Source organism: Canis lupus, chromosome 23 (genome assembly GCF_048164855.1).
Source record: "Canis lupus baileyi chromosome 23, mCanLup2.hap1, whole genome shotgun sequence".
NCBI classification, from domain to species: domain Eukaryota; kingdom Metazoa; phylum Chordata; class Mammalia; order Carnivora; family Canidae; genus Canis; species Canis lupus.
In genome coordinates, this window is record NC_132860.1 from 36,456,221 (window position 1) to 36,470,468 (window position 14,248).

Here is a 14,248-nt window from a genome sequence, read left to right on the forward strand (position 1 = left end):
GAGTCTCAAGGCTGATTTTTCTAAATTCATCCAGTCTGAGAAACTTTGAAAGTTAAAATTCTTTCATATCCTAATGTAAGGCTGATCTCAGCTTACTGCATGCTTGAGAAAAAGACATATTTTGGGGGCAAGTCATTTTTCAAATCATCATTAAGAAAAGCAGTAGCTAATGTAATGGGCAGGTAGCAAAATTATTCAACCTTTAAATTTCTCTCAAGAGAAACATCTAAATCTATGAGAGATTAAATGACTTCCTTAAGACCATAGTATTAATGGTGGATCCTGAAGATATTCGAGTTCTCAGTCTCAGAACTGGTTACCCAAAATTTCAGAATGAGCAAGCTTAGTGATGTAGACAAAATTGACCCTTAAACTCACAAGGAAAAAAAAATGCTTCTAAATCTAGTCCCCAAAGACAGAACCTAAGATAAAGTTCTTGCTGACCTATTAAGAAGAGACAGAAACATGGGGCTTATGTAGAAGTGGACTTTATTAGGACTCAACACAGTATCTCATAGTTAATTGTTGCCCTAGAAATACCCACCTGCAACCCACCTCTAGTGCCATAGTGACTGAGAGTTTTCCCTGGCTTCCCTGCCAATATAACATTCAGATAAACATAAGAGTTATGGTGATGGTGACAGAGGATCACAATTCCACTATTCAAGTGCAAGATCCTCTCCCCCAGGAGGGAACACAGTGCTATCTCCTGTCTATTTTGCCAGTTTCTCTCTTTTCTACTTTGCTACTATATAGATTGAAGTAGGAAGGGGGGATACAATGGCATGAGGACTATCATGTTTTAGGGGCTTGAGAAATAGCATTTAAAACATGTTGCTCTTACATTACCATAATCACACTGTTCACAACATGCATCACTAAGCCTTTCTTAAACAGTGGACTTTCTAACTCATCAGGTGTCCCACCTTTAAAACGTTAGTTAAGGCCTCGTAAGGCAACCAGGGAGTGAAGCACAGCACCCCTTGGAACTATTTCCATAAACTAAACAAGAGTGAAGATGCAAGCAGAGTACTTTGCCAAGTTTTACTGAATTCCAGTTTTGTAAACCTGGCAAAGGTGACACTGAGCGTGGTACTTACAGTGAGTAATATCAGGTGGACCATAAGGATCAGTCATATAAATGGTGGTGGGTTTGCCAACTTTTAGATAAACGACATCGGATGTGTTCTTCAGTATTGCTACCGCCTCTTCATGCGTCACTTCTTCTAAACTGTAGTTGTTTACCTGAAAGGAAAATAATATTCAATATTAGAGTTAAATCTATGTGGGTGAAAAGAAATAGGCAAAAAGATATACAAATTAGACCTTATTTAAAGATTAAATTGCAATGATTACAATCCAGTATCTACATCACACTTTGACAAAAAAGATGGATTAATGGCATTAGCCAAAGCAGATAACGTACAGTTGTTGATGCTAAAAAACCAAGCTGCTTCTGTCTTGTTCTATGAGAAAGCAATGTATCATACTGGAAATCAGAATGCTATTTGTGGAAAAGAGGAAGGAGGGGTCAGATGTCTCTCTTATGCTATAGTTTTTCCCATTACAAAAGTAATACATACTCAATGAACTTTAAAAAACTTTAAAAAAAAAAACTTAAAAAAAAACACCATAAAGAATAAAAACTAACCAAAGTCTCCCTATTTGGGATATAGTTCTTTAAGTAATAGCTACCATATTGTACACATTGTTTTAGAACGTACTTTTTAAATCTAGACTGACTGTCAACAATATGACTTTGTTTTCCATAGAGCATTGTGTTGCATAATGCTTTAACCAATCTCCTACTAAAGCATGTTTAGTTTGCTTCTATTTTTTTCTACTATAAATAATGTTGCAAGAAATTTTTCTATATTTGCACACAACTCTGATGATTTATTTAGGATAAATCATACAAGTGGAATTGTTGGACCAAGATTTATGAATATTATAAGCCTTCTGATACCTATTATTTTTAAAAAAAATTTTTTAAAAGATTTTATGTATTTTTTTTGAGAGAGAGAGAACATGAGAGTGTGCACAAGCAGGGGAGATGGGCAGAGGGAGAAGGAAAAACGGGGAGCCAGATGCAGGTCTTAATTCCAGGGATCATGACCTGAGCCAAAGGCACTTGGTTGATACCTATTCTTGAAGTGCCCTACGGAAAGAGGAACAAGTTCACGCTTATACCATCACTATATGAGAGTCCTAATTCTCCTGCAGCTACACCAAACTTGTTTTTGTTCACTTGAAAAATTATTCCCATCTGAGGTGACTGGGTGGCTCAGATGGTTAAGCCTCTGACTCTTGATTTAGGTTCAGATCATGATCTCAGGGTCAGGAGATCAAGACCTATGTCAGGATCCATGCTGGGTGTGGAATCTGCTTAAGATTTTCTCTTTTGCTGTTGTGCTCTCTCTCCCACTCTCTAAAAAAATAAAAATAAATACAAAAAACATAAAAATTGTTCCCATCAAAATGTTATTTAACAAGTCAATTTTCTAAGGAAAGAATGCTAATATTGCAAAACAGAGCTTTGCAGGTGAGCAAGTTAAAGTGTACCCATTTCTGTCCACTTAACAGCAACTCCTCCTTTTTACACCCCGATACAAGTGCAATTCTTACCTCATAGCATTACAGCAATATCTCTGCGGCACTTCTCTTAAATGGTTTTAAAATATTTACAAAGTATTTTAAATACCTAGGTTATACTTATTTGGCTACTATTATTTTAATGGAGTGATTCTTTAGTTAATTTCTGCTGAAAGGATGGAGCATTAAAATAAATGTACCGAAAAGTATTAGATTGGATCCTCTATATATTTTCTGTACTATTTAATTAGTGCTTTAGTCATGTTCTATACATTCCATGTACCAATTAATCCTTGATGGTGCAGCCCAAGTTAGGGAATCCAGAACCAGAGGGAACTGGATCTGACTGATGTGTATGAATGCGGACTGTGAACTCTCCATTAAACTATAGGCTTTCCCCCTGGTTCCTATAGCTCTCTTCTGGACAAGTGGCATTCTCTTACACCCTTTTGTATTTCCAGTATCTAGCACTTGTTCATCCATTGGTCAAATGCATACTTATATGTGTCAGTCATGATTCTACATATTAGAATTTATAATAAATAGTAAGAATGAAAATAATAATCATGGCAGACACTTATATAGTGCTGTATTCACACTGGGCATTATTCTAAGTCATTTACATACATTAACACACTTGAACCTCGTAACAACTTGTGTGGTAGCTGTTGCAATTACTTTCATTTTATAGATCAGAAAAGCATGTCTCTGAGAGGTTACGAAGCTTGCCCAAAGTCATTGATCTTATTGTGATAGAAGCATATTAAATGCCAAACATTTTAGGTCCAGAGACCAAGCTTTTAACTACTAATCTAAATTCCTCTTTCAGATAGAGAAGGTCCCTAGCTCCCTGGAATCTCATATTCTTGTGTGACACAGTTCAAGCTTCAAGCATGTTTACTGAAAATGACTTTGCATGCAGATTCTTAAGTCAACAGAGAAGTCTTTAGACCAGAAAGTAGAAGTTGAGCAAAAAGTAGAGGTGAAAAGTGGGGGATAATGATGGTTTATAATAGGAGTATTGCAAAAAAAAAAATAGTAGTATTTCAGTTGGTTTTTATTTGGTGACTAGAAAGTGTTGAAACATTGACACAGATTTTAAAAGTTATGCAACAGGTGGTAGGATATTGGCAACAGAACATAGTGATCAAGAGCACATGCTTTTGAATTATGCAGACTAGGATCTGAGTCCTGGTCCTGGTTCTTCCCAGCCATGTGACTTTGGACAATTAACCTAATCTTCTTAGCCTCAGTTTTGACATCTGTAAAATAGGTATGATAATAATTGCTACCTCAAAGAATTATTGATTTAAATGTATTAATCTATGTAAAATGGCAGGAACATGAAAATACTCATTAATGTTAGCCCTTATTACTATTACTATTGTCATCATACATCTCTCTTCTCAGGAAACAGGAATTCTTGGTGAAAATTTTTGCTGAGCATTTTCCTGTAAACATCTGTGAACTGATGAGTTTAATTAGGGTACTGTTGATGAAGCTTCTGTGTGGTCTTTTTAAAAATTCAGAATAGTACAGGATCTGGACCAAAAAGTGCTCTTTTGTGCTGAAATCTTCAAAATGTTTTTCACGAAAGTGGGTTTATTTGGGTTAATTATGTGTGTGCATTATCCTATGAACCCTCAAGATAAAGGGCTTACAGCTGGAGCTGATTGTACACAGAAAGAAGGGACATTACACTGATTGGCTAGTTGCTCTTGTCATTGTTTTTTATTGTCTTTTTTTCTTTTGCATCAAGTATCTGCCTATAATGGTGAACACTGAACAACTGGCCTGATTTCAGAAAAAAATAATGTGCATCTGAATGCAGTGTTTCTGTGGGGTATACTACACAGAGAGGGCCATGTGTGCAGCCTGGCCATATGTTTGCAGTAGGATGAAGGATTGAGGCCAAGCAGAGAGGTTGGAGGTGAGAGCACTCATTTTCTACACCAGAAAAGGGAGCACTGAATTTGAGCATGATGCAGAGAAAAAGAAGGGCAAATCAGCTGAAGAAAGAGGTGCCAAAAAACTTGTAAGAAGGGAGCAGGGTCAGTTTTGGGAGAATCAAATGAGTGCAAACAAACAGATCTGTGACAGTTACTAAGGTTGGAGATGTGGCAGCAGGAGAGTGGTAATAAAGGGGAATGGAAATGTACAGGTGGTGAGATGCTGGCCTTTTCATACTTCTTCAGGAATAACCACATGGTAGTACAAACTAGGAGGTGGACATAAATACTGTCTAAGACATAGTACAAAAAAAGGTGGGAGCTCTAGAAACACTGTAAAAAAATCACAAACTCCACAGTTAACTTTTTAAAAAGAAGACAAAGTTTTTGATCAGTAGGTAAGATGAATTAAGAAGGAGGACTAAGTCATGAATAGAACTGTTGAACCACTATATGGTACATCTGAAACTCATATAACACTGTATGTTAACTAAACTGGAAATAAAATTTTAAAAACCTACTAAAATTTTTAAAAATAAAATAATTGAAAAAATGAGACCAATCTAATGTGCTAATATCAATGACCTGAAAATAAATATGCATGAACCAAACACTAAAATCTCTGCAGTACACAGCAACTTATAGCTATAATAAAATTTATTTTAAAAACAGGAACTATGAATAAATAAAAACAATAATAATTAACTTTGGATAATAAATTATCTTCTTATTTTTCATTTTCTCAGCAATGATCATGCATTAGTTATGGGTAAAATCATATTAATGTTATATTTTAAATGAACAAGAAAAAACCTCAAATAAGAACAGAAGCAAAGTGGGGTGCCTGGGTGGCATAGTCAGGTAAGTGCCCAACTCTTGGTTTCAGCTTAGGTCATGATTTCAGGGTCATGAGACTGAGCCCCAAATTGGGCTCCACACTGAGCATGGAGTCTGCTTAAGACTCTCTCACTCTATTCTACATAACAAACCTTATTAAAATAACCCTTACCTTCCATTAGCTAACCCCCTCCCCATATACTTATGTCCCCATATCTTGCTGTCCCTAAAAGCCTAACCCTTTTCCTTTTTCTTGTCACTCTTCTACCAATGTATAGTTCTTTGTTAAGATGCTACATAAGCCCCAAATTCTCAACACCCCTTTGAGATATGCATCAATTTCTTTCATGTGTATGTATGCTGTGCATGTTAATAAATGTTCTTTCTTTTCTCTTGTTAAAAAAAGGGACTCTCTCCCTCTGCCTCTCTCTCTCTTCCTTAAATAAATCTTTAAAAAAGAGAACAGATATAAAGTATAGCAGCTTCATTATGAAATATACATAGTGATGATATGAGATCTCATGAATGATGGAAAATTGGAATGGAGAAGAAGGAAGTTGGTTTCTCATTGCCAGTGAATGGATTTAATTTTTTTTGAAATAATAGCCATATTTTATACCTAGATGTTTCTATAAACGAAGGTAACTTGGCATAAATTTTAAATGTAGCATTACATATGGTTTCAATTCCTAGATTTTAGTCAGTTAACATTTATTGAGCATTAATTTTTTATATGCAAAATAGGGATAATATTAATTTATTTGTTGGGTTACTTGTGTTTAGGAGAAAGGATGGATACCATGAACATAAAGAGACACTGTATAAGATAGAGCAGTATACAATTGGTCATCAAACATCACAATCAGACACAGTGCTTTTGCTAATCCTGCTGCTGAAAATAGCTCGTTTGAAAACAATCACTCCCTACCTTCTACAATATTTTCACAATGCCTCTTTCCTGCTTAAGGACTGATCTTCTAAAAGGCAAGGATTATATTGTTCTTTTTATTTTTTTTTAAACATTGGAGTATAGTTGACATGCAGTGTTACATTAGTTTCAGGTGTTCAACATAGTGATTCAACAACTTTTTTATCATAAGCATAGCCATCTGTCACCATGTAACACTATTAAATATCATGGACTATATTCTTTATGCTGTACCTTTTATTCCCTGCCTAATTTACTCATTCCATAACTGGAAGCTAGTATCTCCCACTCCCCTCCATCCATTTTACTCATTCACCATCTCTTTAATTAGAGTGTTTTCATCTTTGTAGTCCCCTGATTCACTATAGATAATAGGCACTTAATAAATGTTGAAACAATTAGCTAAATAAATTAAAAATAACATTCCAAAGGAAAAGCTATCAAAATTCCCTATTTTATAGGACGAAGGAAGCATTTATGTTGAGTGTCTAGTTTACGTTTTTGTGGAGTCAGAAAGGATAAGAAATGAAGGTCATTCAACAACACACATTTATGGGATACTCACGCTGTGGCAGGCATGGAATATAAGGATGAAAGGCTGGTACAGAATGGGTGTAGTGAGTCACATCAGATTATAAAAGACACGATCAAACTTTCAACAGTGTGAATTTCTTTTTCCTCCATTAATCGTTGATGTATTTCTTAAAACTTTATTCCATATATAGAGACAGAGCAAGTAACAATGATGTTTTGACTGACTTTTCTAGCTTCCTCTATATCAGTGGTCACCCAAATGGACAATATAGGAACCCCAGGGCAACCCAAAGGTTAGAGGCAGAATTCTGTATCTGAACTTCTATTAATATTTATCACACTGATTTTCATCTATTTTTATGTATGTTTTAAAATGTGCATCATGTATTGTTAGCATAGTGATATATGTATGCAATATAAAGTAGGGAAATAAACATATATTAGAGGCAACTTTCTGTGTATACTGATAGAATGTGCTATTAAAATAATTTTTAAAACCACTGCTCTGTAGTAGGCATCTATATATATTAACTATAGAGCAAATTCTATAAACAGAGTTAAACTGGATATAAGCAAAAGAAATAATATAATAGAAAGCTTTAACCTTCAAATAAATATGTCACTGCAATTGCACTGCATTGTAATTTTATTACATTTGAGAAAAATTACAACCAAGTCCAAAAAATAATTAACCAGACTTTTTTTTCCCCTGGTGCTTCAGAAAGTACTCTAACTGCAGGGGACAAAGTTTGAAGGGTGAACTAGTTCTGAATGCCTTTCAGCCCATTCTTGAAAAATATTAAATGATGCTGTACTGGCTTGATAGAAGGAGCATTACCACCAAAGTCACCCTCAGGAGAAGCAGTGGAGCAGCAGAAGAGCAGGTTAGAATGTGATTAGATCAAGGTAGGACTGTGGTTCTTAACCTGGCTACACACTGGAGTCACCTGGAAGACTTAAAAAAATTTTTACAAATGAAGCATGGTGCCTACTTCCAAGACTTTGATTTGATTATTCAGGGTTGATTGAGGCCTGGGCATCCAGAGTGATCAAAAACTTACCATGAGATTCAAATATGAAAGCAGGATTAAGAACCAGAAGGGCTGATAAACTGGTAGAGGACATGTGGTATTAGGACATTGACATCTAATCTGACTTCACAATTGATTAGTTATGCCATATTAGAAATCCCTTTGTTATCTCTGACTCCAACTTTCTCTTCTGGAAAATAAGAATAACAGTAATGACTGCTCTATCTATCCATCTCTCATGGGTTGCAGTGGGTACTGCAAGTGGAAACCTCTTTTGTGTGGAAGCAATGTGCTGGTGGTAGGAGTGAGCTATGTGCAGAGAGCGTTACCGATTTCAGTTCTTATCTAAGGTCAGTCCAACAAATGAGAGTGGTTTCAAGTTCTGTTCATTATTCAGCAATTTCTATATATCTGCGTTGTCTTCAAGGTGATTTTCTTATTAATATTTGGGTGAAGCTAGGCAGTTATGTAAATCACCAAAAAGAATAATTTTGGTGCTAATAACTAATACTTATTTACAAAATTACATTATTTCTGCTCACAATCCCTAAATCCACTTAATGTCCTTACCACAGGATATTAATTTTGAAATAAAAATAAGCATCACTTGCACACAGCACAGAGAATATTCCACTGAACACTAGTTCTAGGTGCTTTATAAGCATCACTTTAAGCAAAGGGCTCCATAATGAAGTATATTTGAGGATTACAGTGTTCAAGTTAAATTAGTTCCTTGACTACAAAACTTCACTGACCCTTTAAAATACTAAATTCATTGAAATCTGTAAGAGAGGTGAGATACAGGCTGTAGAATTTCCTGAACTTAGTTGACTTTTTGATGTGACACAGTAATGAGATTAATATTTTAAAACAGCCTTGGGAAACACTGATCTAAGGCACTGTTGCCATGGTATAGAGGCTAAAGCAGAAGACCAAAGATGTACATGACTTGTCCAAGGTCAATTAGGTCAAATTAATTCTGGCTGCCTGGGACTTGAATTAATTCTGGCTGCCTGTCTCTGAGCCCACTGCATTTGCATTTCACTTCAATGCTTTTCTTACCTTCCTCCTTATCTACTGCGTCCCTTTATGGAAATAAAAATATAGACTTAATCTTTGTAAAAAAAGACTATAAGCTTTCGATCACAATGTGACAAAGGTTTTGACAATTAACAGCTCACATTATCCCTGTAGAAAAGACAGTCAGATGACCCTGGATTCAAAGTTTCTTTTCTGTGTAGAAAAGAAATGAGGATGATCATATTTCTTTTCTTTCTTTTTTCTTTTTTTTTTATAGGAGTTCAATTTGCCAACATATAGCATAACACTCAGTGCTCATACTGCCAAGTGCCCCCCCTCAGTGCCCATCACCCAGTCACCTCAACCCCCCGCCCACCTCCCCTTCCACTACCCCTTGTTCATTTCCCAGAGTTAGGTGTCTCTCATGTTTTGTACATTTCTGTAATATATGTGGCCGTAGGTATTATCTTGATAGGGCTTAATAAAAACCAATGTGTAGAAATATATGAATGAATTTTAAAATTATCAATGCTGTTAACCTCTGATATCTGTCTAAAGGAATCAAGGCCAGAGATTAATGTATTTAGTGTGAGATTACAACACTAAACTACTGGTATGATCCATAAAAATCAGATGTCATTGTCATTTGACAAAATTAAAAGCCCCAAATTCTACTGAATAAGTGCCATGTGGCAGGAGAGTTAAAAATATTATTTTAATAAAGAGAACAAATACCATGCATCTGGATGGGCCATGAAACATCAGAGAGGACTGATGTAAAAGTCATTTTATTTGAAATGCTGAGAGTCTTAGTGCAAAGGTGATAGGCAATTTTTTCCTTATTGTAGAATAAATGTAAAGGTCAGATGCTACAATATTGCCTGTGGTTTTAGAAGTGGGGGAACAACATTCTAAGGAATCAAAAGTTTTGTTAAAAGGGTGTTCTACTTAGAGAAGTTAAGTGGATATGTGGTAAAATTGACTGCAAGAGTGAGAGAAAATGTGCAAAACATCTTAAAATGCTGTGAAGTGGAAAAGTGGCAAGACATAAGTTTTCAAACAAACATAGAAGAGCAATTAATTTTCGCCTTTCTGTCTCTAAGGGACAGAGGTGTGAAGAAAGCAAGAAATGTATACAGAAATGTATTTTGATACAATATTAAGAAAAAACAAATCCAATGATGGCTAGTATCTAAGGGGGAGCTTCCAGGAGGAATTAAGTTCATCTTTAGTGTGTTCTAGCAGAGGTGAGGGGCTACTTCACGTTGCCTTTTTGTGGATTTTTATGTACCAAATAAATTGGGATAAGATAACATCTAAGATAGATATTTTTCAAATCTGAGTTATAAGAAGGACTTAGGGGAAAAAAGTACCCAGCAGATATGGCATGAGGAAATTAATGGAGTTTCATTTTAGACCAGTTTGCTTACAGAACTATGAATGAATAACATATAGGGGAACTTTTCCTAAGAGGTGAGAGGAGGGAGTGGTGTAAATTGCTTTAGAAAGAAGAATAGCTATTTAGAGAAAAATATACGGAGTGCAGAACAGCTGGTAAATCACGGAATCTAAATTATTTGTACTTCCTTTGGGGGAGGAGAGTGGAAGAGGAGAAAGATAAAGATGATGTGAATGCAGGGTAATAAAGAGAAAAGGAGGTGGAAAGGAATGACAGAAGGAGAGCATTAATAAATATTGTTGGGTTGAAGCAAGATAATTGGTCCTTTGGGGTGGCTTCCGTGATTTTTTTATTCTTTTCCTCAGCATTATTTTTCTTTCAGAATATTATAAAATGAATCATTTCCTTTCATTTCTAGATTCAGTTTGGCAGTTGCCTTGGAAGTACTAATTATGTTTTCCTTACATAAGAGAGGAGAGACCTATTATTGTTGAAGGTTCTTTTTTTTTTTTTTAATAGGCTTTAAAACTCAAAATAGTTAAAGATTATGTCTCAGCTATTTTTGAAATCATTACATGTAGAATGAATATCAAGAAAATGGTAATGGAAAAATAGCATGGTGCCTGGAAAATCCTTTGACAGAATTACTTACAGTTTGAGTTTTTTTTTTTTTTAAGAATTTTAAAATAAAGCTAGAAATTTAAATGGAACTTCAAACAATCAGCAGAAAACATCTAACATAATATTAAATAGCAGCAGTTAAAGAAATACCAAAAGAGTTGTCTACAACCAAACTCTTACAGAACAATGAGTTAAAGTTCAAATGTGTCATTATGGCAGCTATTAATTTAGAATGAAACTGTCCTCTTCATTTTTTTCAAATTTCATGTTATGTAAAAGATAGATATCACAGTTTATTTTATTCCTAAATCAACAAATAATAAAGTTTATATTTTTGAGAGAAGTGTTAGGTGTTATACCTCAATAATACTTTTCTGGTTCAGAAGACACTACATCATAAAAAACAACTTTCACATCAAAGGCAAAAAACAAAACAAAAAAACCCAGTAAACAAACAAAAAAAATGGATAGTGTCTCAAGAATGAAAATGGTAGTTCTCCTTTTCAGCATAGTCTTATTGCTAACAATAGTGTATTGCATACTTAAAATCTTCCAAGAGGGTAGATCTTATGTTAATTGTTTTCACCACACACAGCACGAAATAATAATAATAATAATAAATAATAACAACAACAGGAGTGAGAGGAAACTTTGGAAAGTCATGAATATATTTATGGCATTGATAATGGTGATGGTTTCTTAGATGTATACTTAATATCCAAACCCATGCAGCTGTACACATTAAATATGTTAAGCTTTTTTTTTTTTTAAAGATTTTATTTATTTATTCCTGATAGACAGAGAGAGAGAGAGAGAGAGGCAGAGACACAGGCAGAGGGAGAAGCAGGCTCCATGCCAGGAGCCCAACGTGGGACTCAATCCCGGGACTCCAGGATCATGCCCTGGGCCAAAGGCAGGCGCCAAACCGCTGAGCCACCCAGGGATCCCTATGTTAAGCTTTTTATAAGTCAACTATACTACAACTATACTAACTACAAAATGGTTAAAGAGAGAGAGACAGAGAGAGAGAGATAGAGAGAGAGAAAATGATTTCAGGTGGTAAAGAAGCCAAAACTCTTAGTTGCTATTTTGAATGAAGTCATTAATGCCACATTTTTTTGCCCATCCAGTTTGATCATACATTTTCTCCTGACAGAGTCCCTTCCTGAGTAGTGGTTATGGCCTGGGACATGGTAGATATTCATCATATTACTTGTTAACTAAAGGAATTAATGAATGACTGAATGAAAACTAAAAAAAAGGAAGTAAAGAATTGGTTGACAGATTCTACGAAACAAATGAAAGATCATGCTTGGTGGTTATAAGCCTGAGTGCCTGGATTTTTAACTATATGACCATGGGCAAGTTAATAAACCTTTTTAAGCCTCAGTTCCTTTTTGCTTACATAAAAAAGACTGTTATGAGAAATTATATTACATTAGAAAAAAGCACTTTTAAAAGTACACGGAACATAGCAAATGCCAAACAAATATTAGTTATCAAGATTATTATAAAGGTCTTATTCAGATAATGGAATACCAAAGTCATTGACAACTATGAAACTAGACCAATGTGACTAAAGATAAACTGCCTAAAGGCCAGGGAAGTGGGCACAATGCACTTTGAGGTTTACCCTGCAAAGCTTGCACATGTCATAGAAATTACTATTCTGCTGAGGATATAAATTGATCTTTTCCAAACACTTCTTACAAGTATTGGAGATAATGGCTCCTTGCAGAGATTAGAGGCTGTGGTTTACAAGAGCAGACATATGATTAGATATGAATATACTTCTACTTGGGAGCTCTCTTCTATTAATTTCTATTAATTTTCAGTATTTATTTATTATCCTGTAGATTTGGTAAATCGTAAATGAAGATAAGGTAGTTTTATTAAGTGCAATTCCAAATTTGTACTGTTTATGTGCTACCTTAACTTTGTTTTATTTTATTCTAGAACTCCATGGCTTGGAAAGGTCAGCCATGTATTAATGTGGTTAGTCATTGTCCACGGTTTCTGAAGCATGCAGCTGGCAAATAAAATAGCTGTTGTTTCAACCCTGTCTGATGGGGGAGGAGGAAGGGATCCATTTATACATGTGATAGAACTCAGATTATGAATTCTGGGAAATCAGGGATTGTTTACACTACTGTATGGGTTGAACAAGGGATCAAAGAGAGACATAGAAATGTACATATCAATAAACCAGACAGTGAAGTTCTCTTTGTTATGCAAAGCCCACCTTCAGCAGTCTGGATGTGACATTCTCTCTGGCTAATAGGTCACTCTGGAAAACCAACATAATCTGTGTTTTGTTGTATCTGTGAAAACTAGTGGAAATTCAGATTTGTTTTTAAAATGCCAACAAAGCAGATATGATTGTACATGTACTTTTGAAATCTCCCACCAGAAAATCTTCTCTCCCTTCTTTTCTATTTCTACCTGTGATCGCTGTTATGACCTGAATGTGGCCAGCCCCCAAATTCATGTGCTGAAGCTTTACCCCCAATACAACTATACTTGCAGAGAGTCTTTAGGAAGTAATTAAGGATATTAATTAAACGAGTTAAGGGTGAAGCCCTAATCCGATCAGATTGGTGGCCTCATAAGAAGAGAAAGAAAGATCTCTCAGCACAGGCAAGAGGGAAGGCAATGTTACAATGCAACAAGAAAATAGTTTTCTGCAAGCCAGGAAGAGAGATCTCACCAGGAAATGAATAGGCTAGAACCTTGACCTTGAACTTCCCAGCTTCCAGAACTCAGAGGAAAGAAATTTGTTGTTGTGCAAGCCACCTAGTCTATGGTATTTTGTTATGACAGCCTGAACTAAGACAGTCATACACTGGAAAACAAGAGCTTTATAAATACACACATAGTTTTGCATGAGTCACACTTACCATTAGCAGTCTGTCTCCTACTTGCAACCTTCCATCTTTTTGTGCAGCTCCTCCGTCTATGATTTTAGTTACATAAATACTGTTGTCTCCAGGAATGTGTTGGTTCCCTACACCTCCTGCAATACTGAAGCCTAAACCTATGGGAAAGAAAAAGAAAAGCTTTGTTTGTTTGTTTTTTAGAAAATGCAATCAACCATATCGAAAGTCCAAACATATTAATCCTTAATTTATTATGACAGTAATAAATAACCGTAAGGATTCTACTTCAATCAATTTTGTTCTTTAAATGTTTGAAGGTTTATTGATTTATGCTAAGGAGGCAAAGCTCTTGAAGTCCAGTCCATGTGGCCATTAGTTTTGTTCTATTCCAAGACTGTACACTTAACAGTTGTTCCTTAGCTTATTAGCACCTAATGGGCGACTGGCCAGAGTAGGGGTGA

At 35.4% G+C, this 14,248-nt stretch overlaps 1 protein-coding gene across 30 annotated transcripts in view; it reads right to left on the bottom strand.

Annotated features, from left to right (window-relative positions):
• The window catches only part of DLG2 (discs large MAGUK scaffold protein 2), a 1,975,849-nt gene that overhangs the window by 471,336 nt on the left and 1,490,265 nt on the right, over positions 1 to 14,248 (bottom strand). For all 30 annotated transcript variants that reach the window (XM_072794850.1, XM_072794842.1, XM_072794854.1 and 27 more), the window contains 2 exons: positions 13,809 to 13,945; positions 1,101 to 1,245 (listed from right to left, as the gene is read on the bottom strand). In XM_072794850.1, the coding sequence (XP_072650951.1) occupies positions 1,101 to 1,245; positions 13,809 to 13,945 (282 nt within the window). The remainder of the gene's footprint in view (positions 1 to 1,100; positions 1,246 to 13,808; positions 13,946 to 14,248) is intronic.